The sequence below is a fragment of the Rhamphochromis longiceps genome, linkage group LG12, assembly GCF_057381845.1.
Source record: "Rhamphochromis longiceps isolate RC_006_pf linkage group LG12, R_longiceps_female_GT1.1, whole genome shotgun sequence".
NCBI lineage: Eukaryota > Metazoa > Chordata > Actinopteri > Cichliformes > Cichlidae > Rhamphochromis > Rhamphochromis longiceps.
Genome location: NC_140568.1, coordinates 43,111,150 through 43,123,371, shown reverse-complemented (window position 1 = coordinate 43,123,371; position 12,222 = coordinate 43,111,150). Strand labels below are relative to the sequence as shown.

Below are 12,222 nucleotides of genomic sequence, written 5' to 3'. Positions count from 1 at the left end.
TGTCTCAGAGCATCAATGACACAAACATCTATCGTTTATTGTTACAGTGGTAATATTATAATATAATTTCTGGCAAATACATGTGAGTTTATCAGTTGGTGAGGTGGACCACAGTGTCACGGTCCGGGGTCGGTGACCCAGTGTTTCTGTTCTGTGTTTCTTGCTGTCCAGTTTGTGATTCCTAGTTTTTAGGTTTTGGTTCCTGTGCCCCTCATGTTTGGTGTATGTTTAGTTCTGTCCTTGTGTTTATTATGTTCCCCAGTCAGTCATTTCTCATGTCACTCACTCCATGTTCCCTCTGTTCAGTATCAAGTCCGTGTCTCTGTACCTGTCGTGTGCTTCCTGTTTTATTTTGACAGTCCCTGTTCTGTCCCCATGTTTTCTCTGTACCTTTCCTGGTCCCACGTCTCATGTCTAGTCTCCCTGTCTCTATGTTCCCGCTATAACATGTCAGTTTTGTCGTAGCGTTAAGCTCGTATCTCTGAGTCTGTGACTGTACTTCTCTACAACCCGCCAGGCAAAGCTCGGGAACAGCTGGGTGAGTCCCAACGTGGGTCACCTCATCCTGAAGTATCTGTGTCCGGCTCTACGTGACGTGCTGCAGGACGGTCTGAAGGCCTACGTGCTGGACCTGATCATTGGACAGCGCCGCTGTCAGCCCTGGAGCCTCGTGGAGGCGTCCACACAGCTGGGTGAGAGAGCTGGGGTGGAGGGGACATACCGATACTTAACAATTAAAGTTGATTTTGCGGGAAGTTGGCATTAGTATTGATCCACCGCAGTGACTCGCTCACTGTAATGCTGACCCTGCGCTGACAAAGGCCTGACTAATTCTAAGAGGTGATGAAGCAGTGACATGTTGAACTAAACTGCAAGATTTTCACCATCAGTGTCGGAGCAGACAACTATGGTGCAGAAGGATGAAGTGAAGTAATAGAGTAGAATGGCACCTTTCAAAATAAAACTACAAAGTGCTTCACAAGACTAGAAAGGAAACAACAAGCAGTAAAACATTTAGAAAGATAAATGAAACATTAGAAGATTAAAAATCATGAACAAATAAAATATGAACTGCAAAGCAGATAAATAAAAACAAATATGATAAAAAATAAAAATGACTAATAGGAGGCATAGATTGTGTTTGTAACAAAACGAAACTTTGACCTTTGGCAGCGCTGACATGAGCAGGATTCAGGTGACTGCAGAGCAGCAGGGCACAAAGAAATGAGCTCCTTACCTCCATGTCAAACTTCACCTTCTAACCAGGGTCCCAAAATGCTTACTCGTTGTACTTTCCTCTCTATTTGGGGTGCATTCACAAACCGCTACATTCATTCTTTTGCAGATGTTGTTTAAGCTTAACATGTGTTTTCTGAAACGTGTGTCCTTTCAGGCCCGTCCACACGTGTTCTCCACAGCCTGCTCTCAAAGGTGAGCCAGTACTCGGAGCTCACGAGCCACAGCATGAGACTGAATGCTTTCATCTTCGGCCTGCTCAAGTGAGTCGTTTCATTTACTGCTGTTTTCATTCTCAGTTTACACTCTGAGCCTTGAGCTCACTCTGATTCGCTCTGACACGACAACAGCTTCTGTGTTTTTGGGTCTTAGTGACTGCAAAATAGTGACGTTTCTACTTTAGGTTTATTCTCGAGGTCATCATGGTGTGCTGAAGTGCATTGCATTTAAAAGCGTTACTGTTTATGTCCGATAACAGAGGTGATGGATGAAAGTCTCAGTCAGTTAAGAAAAACACAATCTGTGAATTCTTGAAGTCAAACAGATTAGAAACTATTGAAAACTCGTTCTGAGTATTTTAAACCCCACGTTGTTTGCATTCATGACTTCTTGTTCCATTTCTTTCTGGTACATTCCTGCATATCTTGGCACATTAGTGCCCCCTGTTGGTCAGTGCTTTGGTGTATTTGTGGCTATGTGTGTAACCTACAGTGAAATGTAATCAGATTTTTTTTGAATGAAAAAAGTAATCATGTTGTGAGCTGTTATTTGTCTCTCGTAACCTTTTTGTTCTAAGTTTTGATTACCCGCTCTCTGAGGACATGTTTATAAGCTGAAGTGTATTCATGTGTGTTTTGAACTGGTGTTATTCCTTAAAGACGGCCTAATATTTGCCTAATCAGCACTAAATTATTATTCTTGAGGTACGTAAAGTAACGTTGAATACTTCACACTTCAGTTTACCTAATGCTGGCCTTCATCGTCAGGGGCAACCTCCCAGATTTCCTCTAATAGGCTTTGAACAGGTTTGAACAGTGGGTGGGCGGGGCTTCTGGGATATATGAACTGTGTGTTGGACATGAAAGTACAAAGGCAAGAGTTGAGTTCAAAGCTGGCCGTGTGAAGGCGGAAATGGACCAAAATGCAGACTCACAAAGGCAAGAATAAACTCAGAAGGCAGCTTCATTGCTGAACACCAGAAATACAAAAACTAACTAAACTGGGAATACGCATGAAACTAAACAGGTGGGAAGGCAGAACACTCGGCAGGGAACGAGACAGATCACGACGCTGGACAGACAGAAACAGAAGGCTTAAGTACACCAAGACTGTCAAAATAAAACAGGAAACACTAAGACGCAGACTAACTCCCAACATGACACGGGAACTGAGAGGAAAGCACACTTAGGGAAACAAAATGGATTCTGTAGATAACAGGAGGAGATAACGAGGGGGACGCAGAAACAGTTAACGGAGACGAGACAGAGCGAGAGGAGAGACATGACGGCCTGGGAAAAATAGATGGGGGGAGCGTGGAACGACACACAAGGAGGGGAACATGGGAACAGAAGAGGGAAACAAGACACAAGGGCTCACACAAACACACAAAAACAAAGACACACACAGAGGGACGCGGTAAACTAATTCTAATACAAAAGACACCAAAACACAAGAAAACTCAAAACACTGGTCAAAAGGACCCAGAACCATGACACTGAGCGTCTAAATCACTCGGGAGCTAAAGAATGACTTCCATACACTGACCCCATTATCATCAGTAGCAGAGAATAACAAAGAGCATGACGGGTCCCCTTTAAAACCATGTCAGAGCTGATTAAAAGACTCAGTTTTGGGTGTGATGACTGTTTAAATGTCTTCTGCAGGAGACTTTTACTCTGCTGCAGGTTTTAAATAAGTGACTGTTTGTCTGTTTTAGTCTGAAATCTTTGGAATTCTGGTTCAATCACCTCTACACGCATGAAGGTAAGACCATAGTGACTGAAACGACGGATTTCTTCTTGTGCATCTTGTTGTGACGCCTCCTTACCTCTCTTATCTTTTATTCAGATATTATTGCCGCATACTACAGCCCTTGGGGTTTCCTTCCCCTGTCACAGGGGCCGTGTCAGCCCCTCTTTGAGGAGCTCCTCCTCCTGCTGCAGCCTCTCTCACTGCTCCCCTTTGACCTGGACCTGCTGTTTGAACCACATCTCCTCCAAAAGGGACAAGAGCAGCTTCGTCGCAAAGAGCAGCTCTGCTCTGCAGGCCAGAGCGTCGACCAGTCGAAGTGCTCCACCTTCCAGCTCATGAGGGGGTGGAGCAACACTGTCAGTGAAATGGTCAAAGACTCAAGCGCAGAGGTGAAGAAAGAGAAGGCGGGGCTCAGGCGAGAGGGAACATGGCCAAGGATGGAGGGAGTTGGATCGAGAAGAGAGGCAGCAGCGGGGAAATCGATGCTGAGGAAAGAGAGCGTTACAGCTCAGAGCATGACAGCTGGGCCTGATTGCAGAGGGACAGTGAAGGAAGTAGGGTTTGCACATTTATGGAAGGAGAGGGGGGTCCAAGGGCAGAGGGTGAAAGGTGTAGGACAGGAGAGCCATGGAGAATATGAAGATAAAAAGAAGAAGGACAAGAGGAAGGAAAAAGACAGATTTCCTGCAGATGAAGGGCGTCAGCGGCAAGACAGGCAGGCCGGCTGGTGGTACCAGCTCATGCAGTCCTCCCAGGTCTACATCGACCAATCCACAGAGGGGACAAAGTTTGTTAAGACCGAGAAGAGGAAGAAGTCATCGGAGAGACGACAGGGCCAAATCCCACCCACAAGAGAGGGAGTGGTGGAGGGAGCGGAGGCCTCTCAGGAAGGTGAGGGCAGGAAGAGCAGCAGCAGTAGCTTGAGCGGGGACTCATCTGGATCCAGGGGGCGGCCTTCGTGGATGGGCAGCCCCCCAGAGTCTGTCCTCAACCAGGAGAATCACACCAACCCTCTGGAGGTCACGGTGACTGGGAGCCACGGCGGAGCCCAGGATGAGAGCCCCTCACAGGGACAGAGTCTGCGCTGGAGCAGGCTCTTTGGCTCTAGTGTCGGTTCTCCCTCGAAAGCAGAAGGAGGTGAACAGAAGCCAAAAACCCAAAAGACCAGGTGAGAAAATGTTCATGACTGAAACCACCAAAATATCATTTGTATATCTTAATCTGAAACGAACAGAACGATCACCTTCTTCCTGAGGAACATTTTCCAGTTCTTTACAAATTTAGTGGGTTTATATATATTTTTGCTTCACTGGATGCCGTTGATGTCGTGCCGCAAATGACGAAAGACTGACCTGGACTAACATCGGCCTTTTGTTTTCACGTTGTGTTTGTGTTTCTTAGACCTCCATCTGGCTGGCTCGGCTTGGATCGGTCTGTTCTCGACCTTGTAGCTTTGACCATTGGAGCAGGCCCCGGAAAAAAGGCGGAGCTTCCTGCCACACCAACTCGCACCCAAAGTACAGCTCCACCAGCGTCGACGTACCCAGCTGAGGCCAAACTACAGTCCAGCTGGTAGGAACCGCCTGCAGTGTTATCGTAGTGTTACTTGGAAGTGATGCCAAGCATTCCTCCCTCAAAAAATGTTTCCGAATACTTTTCGATCACTCATCCTCACCTTCTGCCTCCGTGTTGATTTCTCAGCGAAGTACGAGCACTGTGCCACCACATCGCCACCGAGCCCGGACAGCTGAGCTTCAACAAGGGCGACATCCTGCGCGTTCTGAGCAAGGCTGACCCCGATTGGCTGCTCTGTTCCCTGGGCTCCACCCGGGGTTTGGTTCCAATTGTCTACGTCACCCTCAACAGCATGGAGGACAGCCAGGATGCCCCTGGTTTCGGGCAATGCTGAGCAAGAGAAAACTGTCCGAAAGGTGAAGCCAAACAGACATGGAGGGTATCCCTCCCGCACACGGACCGAACACAAAAACCCGTTTTCATCTGTAATTTAAAGGGAAAAAAAGACAAATCATTGTAGTAAAGCTGGAGAGGATGCAGACATGACTGCGAGGGCAAGCATGCAGGCTCAACCACAAACAGACATCTGCTTCAAGGGTACACCCAGACACGTATGCATGCATACATCCAAAAAACAAAAAAGCACCCCACAAAGATCACAAACAAACCCAAAGACTCTCAAGCGCTTCTTTCTCTGCCTCTCCTTCTAGCTTAGCAATGTGCAGGTCCAGTCTATTTATCATCCAGCTCTAATTTCAAAAAAATAGGCAGATCTCTCGTGCTCCACACCTGGCTGCACTGTGCTGTACAGCTGTGCCACACGTTGAACTCGCCGCTCAAACGATCGCCCTCGGTGCCGGCGCAGGTTAGTTTGACGTCCTCTTGTAAACTTAGTGCTAATATGATCTTTGCATTCGTGTAGAAACGAGTGAGTCTTTGCTTTTTGGTAAGATTGATATGAATGTAAGAGCTTTTGGATAAATGTTCTGTGATTCAGCATATTTTTATTATTCTAATGAGACGGTGGAGATCTGCACACGAGCTCGTGACAGCAGCTGTTCAGACATTCAAAGTGAAAAGAGAGCAGAAGGAGAATCAGCTTTTTCTTTTTATCCTCCGTTTTGTTTGATCTGCCTTCGTTTAAGCGTGACTGTTGGATGGATAGACAGTCAAAGTAATCCTCCTTTCCTCACAGCTGGGATAAAACCATGGTTGACACCGACGACTTGCATGAAATCTCTCGAAATCTTTTGCTTTTCCTTACCGTCCTATTTCCCCCTCTCCTCACTCTCACATCTAAGAAGACTTGACAACCTGTGAGGATGGCAGGACTGAGCTGGTGGTAACACGGCCCGATTTATTGGTACATACTGTAAATGCATTAGTGACTTAAACGTCTGATAAATTCTATTTATTTAATAAGTTGAGGGAAGCACCTAAATGGATGCTTACAGAAAACATGGATGTCAAATGAAAGCAAAGCATAGCTGTGCAGGTGTCTTTGGAAAAGGGGATGATGGGATTTACTCCAGCATGGAAGTTTATTCCAGTTCAAAGTGCAAAGATCTCATTCATGCCTTAAAGCACAAGTGTCGAACTCCAGGCCTCGAGGGCCGGTGTCCTGCAGGGTTTAGATCTCACCCTGGGTCAAGTCGAGTTCATTACCAGGCCTCTGGAGCCATTTAAATCAGCTGTGTTGGATCAAGGACACATCTAAGACCTGCAGGCCCTCGAGGCCTGGAGTTCTACACTTGTGCATTAAAGAGTGCAGGTGGGGGGGGCACCTGTCCAGCTATTTGTCCTGATGGTGTATTTTGTACATGCTCTGACGCGTCTAATGCGACCCGTCCTCCAGATTTATGTCTGCACACGTTCACGTGAAAGAAAAGGAGATCTGTGGTGATATTTTTGATGTTTAAAGGGAAACCCCGACACATTGTTTGTGATGGAGGCTCTGGGGGGGTCCTGTTCAGGTGCAAAATGTGGCCTTAGGCTCAAAATGAGTTGATGGAGAACTAAAATTCCGACTGTATACTTTAAACGTATACAGAAGGCCAGTCTGGAAAATTATAAACAGGTCAAATTAATGTACATATATTAAATAAATGAATGCTTGTGTATTTTTTGAAAATCTCACATAGGATATAATTTCACCATTTCAGTTTTCCGTTGCTGTATAGTTTTTATTTTTATGTAAGACTTTTAACATCTAATTTCAGCGAGATGATTAACATTTCATCCAAATGTAAATATATTTAAAACCCTCCTGAATTAATTTCTGCTGTAGAGCTGTACGTACAAATGTTATTAAAGGTTTCTCAGTGCATTTTATGTTGACTACAGAAAGCGAGCATAAGCTTTAGTCTCACTGCTAACCAACCTGCTGACTGTAAGTTGCCCGTCACGTTGGAGGAAGGTTTGCTGTTCGTTGCCATCCTGCTCAGAGCTCACCGGGGACCGACAGAAATAAACACACAGTAATTAAAACAGAGACGGGCGAGGGAGGCCCAGGGGGCCAGAGGCAAAGAGAGACTTCTTTTTAGAATTAAGCATTTAATTATCTGGGATGTTGTGCATTAAAATACTTGTAGGAGTGACATAAGAGAGAAGGAAAGAAAGGAGTGATCTTTGTTTCTCTCGTCTGTTTTCTCCCTGCATTCTCTCTCCCGGCTGCCTGTAAATACCTTCAGCATCAGTGACACTGCTCTTCTCTCTGTGTCCAGACTATATGATGTGTACGTATGACATTATCAAACTACTATGGATGTTAAATAACAAAGTGCTCATGTGATCACAAACTCGTGTGGCTCCAGTGTCTTTTTCCCCCTCACACGTCACCTTTGAAGGGATTTTTCTACCCGAGAACACTCTGGATTTATGGGCAGCATCCAGCTTACGACTCGGTTCACTGCGTGCTTATTAAATACCTGCTTCATTTATCAGTGAGGCTCTGCGCTGCCCCAGTGATGGGCATGCTGAGTAAGTGTTCCCATCTTAAATTTTACTGGAAAAGCATAAAACTAAGTGGCTGCAACCAGAGATGTGTCAGGCAGTTGTATTATTATTATTATTATTATTATTACTACTGAGGGTGCAAGTTGTGCTTTCTGCTTTAATGCTATGCCAACGCGTTCAGCTGCTTATGATTTATGAGTGGTTAAGTTTTCACAGGACTCCATGCAAACTAAATACAGCTTTACCGCTTCCATAGGACGTAAGTAACAGCCAGGTACTGCTAATCAAGCCTACTTGATAAACTAGGAATCAGTAAGTTTAAGCACCTGTGTAAAAGCAGATGTTTGGGCATTTTACAGCAGGTAAAATAAGCATTGAACACATCACCAAATTTCCAAGTAAATCTATTTCTAAAGGTGCTATTGACATGAAATTGTCCATAAATTCTCAATGATCCCAAACACAGCAGCAAATCTACAACAGAATGGGTGAAAAAGAAAAGAATCAAGGTGCTGCATGGGTCCGATCACAGTTCAGACCTCAACCTTATTTAATACTGTGCATAAACAAATGTCCACAAACCTGAATGAACTGTAGCGATGAATTCCTCCACAATGCTGCGAGAGACTCGTGAAGTCACACAAAAGACTGAATCATCTTCTGTAGTGTTTTCTTGTGTGGTGGATGTTTTGGTTTTTTTGTTTTGTTTTTACGAGTCTGCACAGAGCTCTGTGAATTTCTCCATGATTATATATAAAACACAAGTCTGTTTTTTTTATTATTATTATTATTCTGTCTCATTAAACACCAGTTGAGTTTTCCAGTTCCAGTGGTGTTCCAGTTACACAGGTTAATTGTCTGCAGATCTGAAGTAGATTTAAAAAAGAAATCCTTCCCATTACGCCCTCAATATTATTATCATTCCACATGTAGCACATGTTGCCACCAGAGGGCGATATTGTCTTTTTGTCTGAGCCACCTGTGCATGAACTAATGTGCTGCACACTGAAGATGTATTTGAGAGGCAAATATATCAAATCATTTTTCTACTTCTATAAGTTGTCCTCTCTTTAAGGAGCTGTGTCTCCACACATGCCCTTCTGTACTGATGTCAAGCTACACAAGTTGAACTTTGGTTGTAGTTAAGAATATACCTGTTTAATCTAACCGTACTGCTAAAGCTCATTGAACCAGCCTGATCCATGAGTGGATTTAATATTATTCTAAAGTCTTTGAAGCAAAACATACTTCAGAAGTGTTAATTTGCAAAACAATTTTGCATAAAATGTAGAAACAACATTTGAAACAAGGAAATGAGAAAAAAAAATTGACATAAAATTAAGATTTCATTGAAGGGTAGTGTCATATATCCTCAAACAGCAACAACACTGATAATTCAGTGTATATAACACTTAATGTGTTTAGGATTGCGGGGGGTTAAATACCTGTATACTTAGGAGACATTTATATTGGGGCAATTAAGGACAGCTCTTGGTTGAAGAGGTAAAGCTTACAGTGATGTCAGTCAACAGCTCATCAAAGCCAGGGTGGGTAATTTAACACCAGCTAAGAGCTGAGCATCTGTCTGCCATCAGGGAGGTTTGCCAGCGGTGCTGACAGATATGCTAGTGAAAGCCGTGCATCATCATGTGTAACTTAATCTGATGATTCACCTGGTTTCAAAGCACAGAGCATGTTAGACTTCAACATACACTAAATAGTCGATAACATATAACCCCTGGTGATATAAAATGTCACTCTGCAAAATGAATCTTTCCCCAGTTTGTTGTGGAAGAGCGTCACAGATATGCACTGAGCTCTGAGTTCAGCTCCAGCACACAGGTGGGTATTTTCCACAGTCACTGATGAGAATATTCTGTTTATCAGTGCTGCTGTCTTTCAAATGTTTGACCTGACAAAGTAAAAATTATATTAATATGTGCAACATTTTACAGACTCTGTAATGCTACAAAAGCTACACATGTTGTATATGATATGAATGACCACATGCTTTAATTAGCTAGAAACAAATCCTCAAGTGCCCTCGGTCATACATCTGTGCAGTTATAGAGCAGTAAGATCACGACTCTCCCAAACTGATACCAGGTGTTTCTAATATCCTCTGAAGAGCTACAGTTCTTTTACCTTTTTACTGAACCATGTTCCAATTATAGTTCTATAATGGACATGGACATAATGTGTAGACTCTCAGGTTTCATTCGAGGGTATCCACACTCGGACTGGATGAAGGGTTTAGGAGCATCGGCTCCTTAGTGTGCACCACCCTCTTTTGAAAGGGAACAGAAGTCATTGGACAATTGACTCAAAGGCTATTTCATGTGCAGGTGTGGGCGATTCCTTCGCTATGTCATTATCAGTTAAATAAATAAAAGGCCTGGAGTTGATTTGAGGTGTGGTGCTTGCTTTGGCAGATTTTGCTGTGAACTGACAACATGTGTTGAAACAAGCCGTCCCAAGCTGTGAAAATAGATTAAAAACAGCCCAGAAATTGCTACAATATTGGGAGTGGTAAAATGGTACATCCTGAGAAAGGAAGACGGCACTGGTGAACTCAGCAATGCAAGGAGACTTGAACATCCAAGAAAATAACAGTGGTGCATGAGCACAGAATCATTTCCATGGTGAAGACAAACCCTTTACAACAGCCAACCGAGTGAATAACACTCTCCAGGAGGTCAGCGTACTGATATCCAACTACACCTAAAGAGAAGATGGCATGAAAGTAAAGGGTACAGAGGGCTCACTGCAAGGTTAAGCCACTCATAAGCTTCAAGAATAGCAATGCTAGACTGGACTTTGCTGAAAAAAGAGCTAAAAAAGCCAGCAAAGTTGTGGAAAAACATTCTTTGGACAGATGTTAAAGAGATTTACTTCTACCAGAGTGATGCGTGGAACAGCTCATGATCCAAAGCAATCCACATTGATGATGTGACACAGGACAAAAGCAGCTGAATGAACTCTGAGGTGTTCAGAGGCTTACTCTCTGCGCAAATCCAGCTAAATGCAGTCAAATTGATTGGGTGGTTTTTCTAATCCAGATGGACAATGACCATCCAAACATACAGGAGTTTATCAAAGCGAAGAAGTGGAATATTCTTAAATGGACAAGTCACCTGATCATGAGCATGCATTTTACTTGTTAAACACTAAACTTCAGACAGAAAGGCCCACAACAAACAGCAACTGGAAGCTGCTGCAGTAAAGTTGTGGTATCACAATAAAAAGCAGGAAACCCAGCATCTCTGTCTCTGTCCAAATACTTATGGACCTAACTGTATTTCTTATCACAATACTGAAAAGTTCCAGTCAAGGGTCCGGTCTCAAAACCTGAAATAACTCACAAAGACAGAAGTTAAACACATTTCCAGCGCTCAAATGCAAAGTTAGAAGTACATGCATCAGTGCACAACGTGTCGTGTCTGCTTACATTTAAATGCACAGCTTTTTTTTCCTGGAAATGTTTTTGTTAATATTGGTGCAAGTTTTTCAGGCTAATAACGGCTCAGCTGAAACTGCAAATCAACTGAAATCAGCTCACGGTCAGGCAGCTTGCCCTGGACACATTACTCACATTTGTGATCAGATATTGCCAATTTGTGTATTTTGCAAGAATCACTTCTTTGTGCTATTAATATTTCTGTGAGCCACTCTTGCAGACACACTGACTGCTGTGTGCTGACACACGGTGAGTGCCTCTTATTTGTGTCACAGTTCCTCTTTAATGGTTTAACCGCAAAGACGTAGATTAGATTCCCCTGAAAAGATGCCTTTTCCTCAGAAAAATGACCGCGCTTCCATTTCTTCTTCTCCATTTATTTATTCTTTTGCATATAGGTATGTCCTAACTCAGAGCAGCCTGAGCCATTGTGATATATGTGGCTACACGCCTATACCTAATGTAATGAAAGAAGAGAGGGATTTTCCTTCTTGGGAGTGTCTTTGCACTATAATGACAGTCATGGCACAAGGATCTGTTGGGAAATAAATGAAGGAGTTGTAAGAGAAATGTTGGCGCATTGACTGTAGATGACGGATGATCTGATATCCTTGTGTTGGTGTTGTTCCCACATCATCATAATCAATCCGTAGAGGACAGCCTAGTGTGAAATCTAATGCTCTATATTTCCTGAATGTGTGGTGGAGGATAACAAAGGCCTTCTCACACACCAGATTAAACTTTATCCAGATAAGTAAATTATTAAATGTCTCACTGACACTTCCTTGAAATTTCACTCCAAATTTACCAGCGTGTAAATTCTCGTTTTCTAAAGTTACCTCACAGACCGTCTATTACATAAAACCCAAATAATGCCTCATGGTCTCACTTTGTGGGGGTTTTATGTTACTGTGAAAGGGAAGTTGTGCAAGCTCACAACAAAAGCTGACTCAGCTGAATAAGCAGCTGCAAAATGGACGTTTGCAGCTTTGTTTTCTTTGCTTTTACACAAATAAAATTGAGTTGCTGGAGTTTCGGACGTCTGCGTAACTGTGAAAACAGTGAGGCCAAAGTAGTTCCTGTAAATC

At 43.5% G+C, this 12,222-nt stretch overlaps 1 protein-coding gene across 5 annotated transcripts in view; it reads left to right on the top strand.

Annotated features, from left to right (window-relative positions):
• The window catches only part of rusc2 (RUN and SH3 domain containing 2), a 42,766-nt gene extending 34,302 nt beyond the window's left edge, over positions 1-8,464 (top strand). For 3 of the 5 annotated variants that reach the window (XM_085426455.1, XM_085426454.1, XM_085426453.1), the window contains exons 9-14: positions 518-692; positions 1,394-1,499; positions 3,173-3,219; positions 3,304-4,375; positions 4,609-4,779; positions 4,909-8,464. In XM_085426455.1, the coding sequence (XP_085282581.1) occupies positions 518-692; positions 1,394-1,499; positions 3,173-3,219; positions 3,304-4,375; positions 4,609-4,779; positions 4,909-5,116 (1,779 nt within the window). In that variant the 3' untranslated portion in view covers positions 5,117-8,464. The remainder of the gene's footprint in view (positions 1-517; positions 693-1,393; positions 1,500-3,172; positions 3,220-3,303; positions 4,376-4,608; positions 4,780-4,908) is intronic. The other 2 variants (XM_085426458.1, XM_085426456.1) reach the window with 1 other exon arrangement.
• The last annotated feature ends 3,758 nt before the right edge of the window (positions 8,465-12,222 follow it).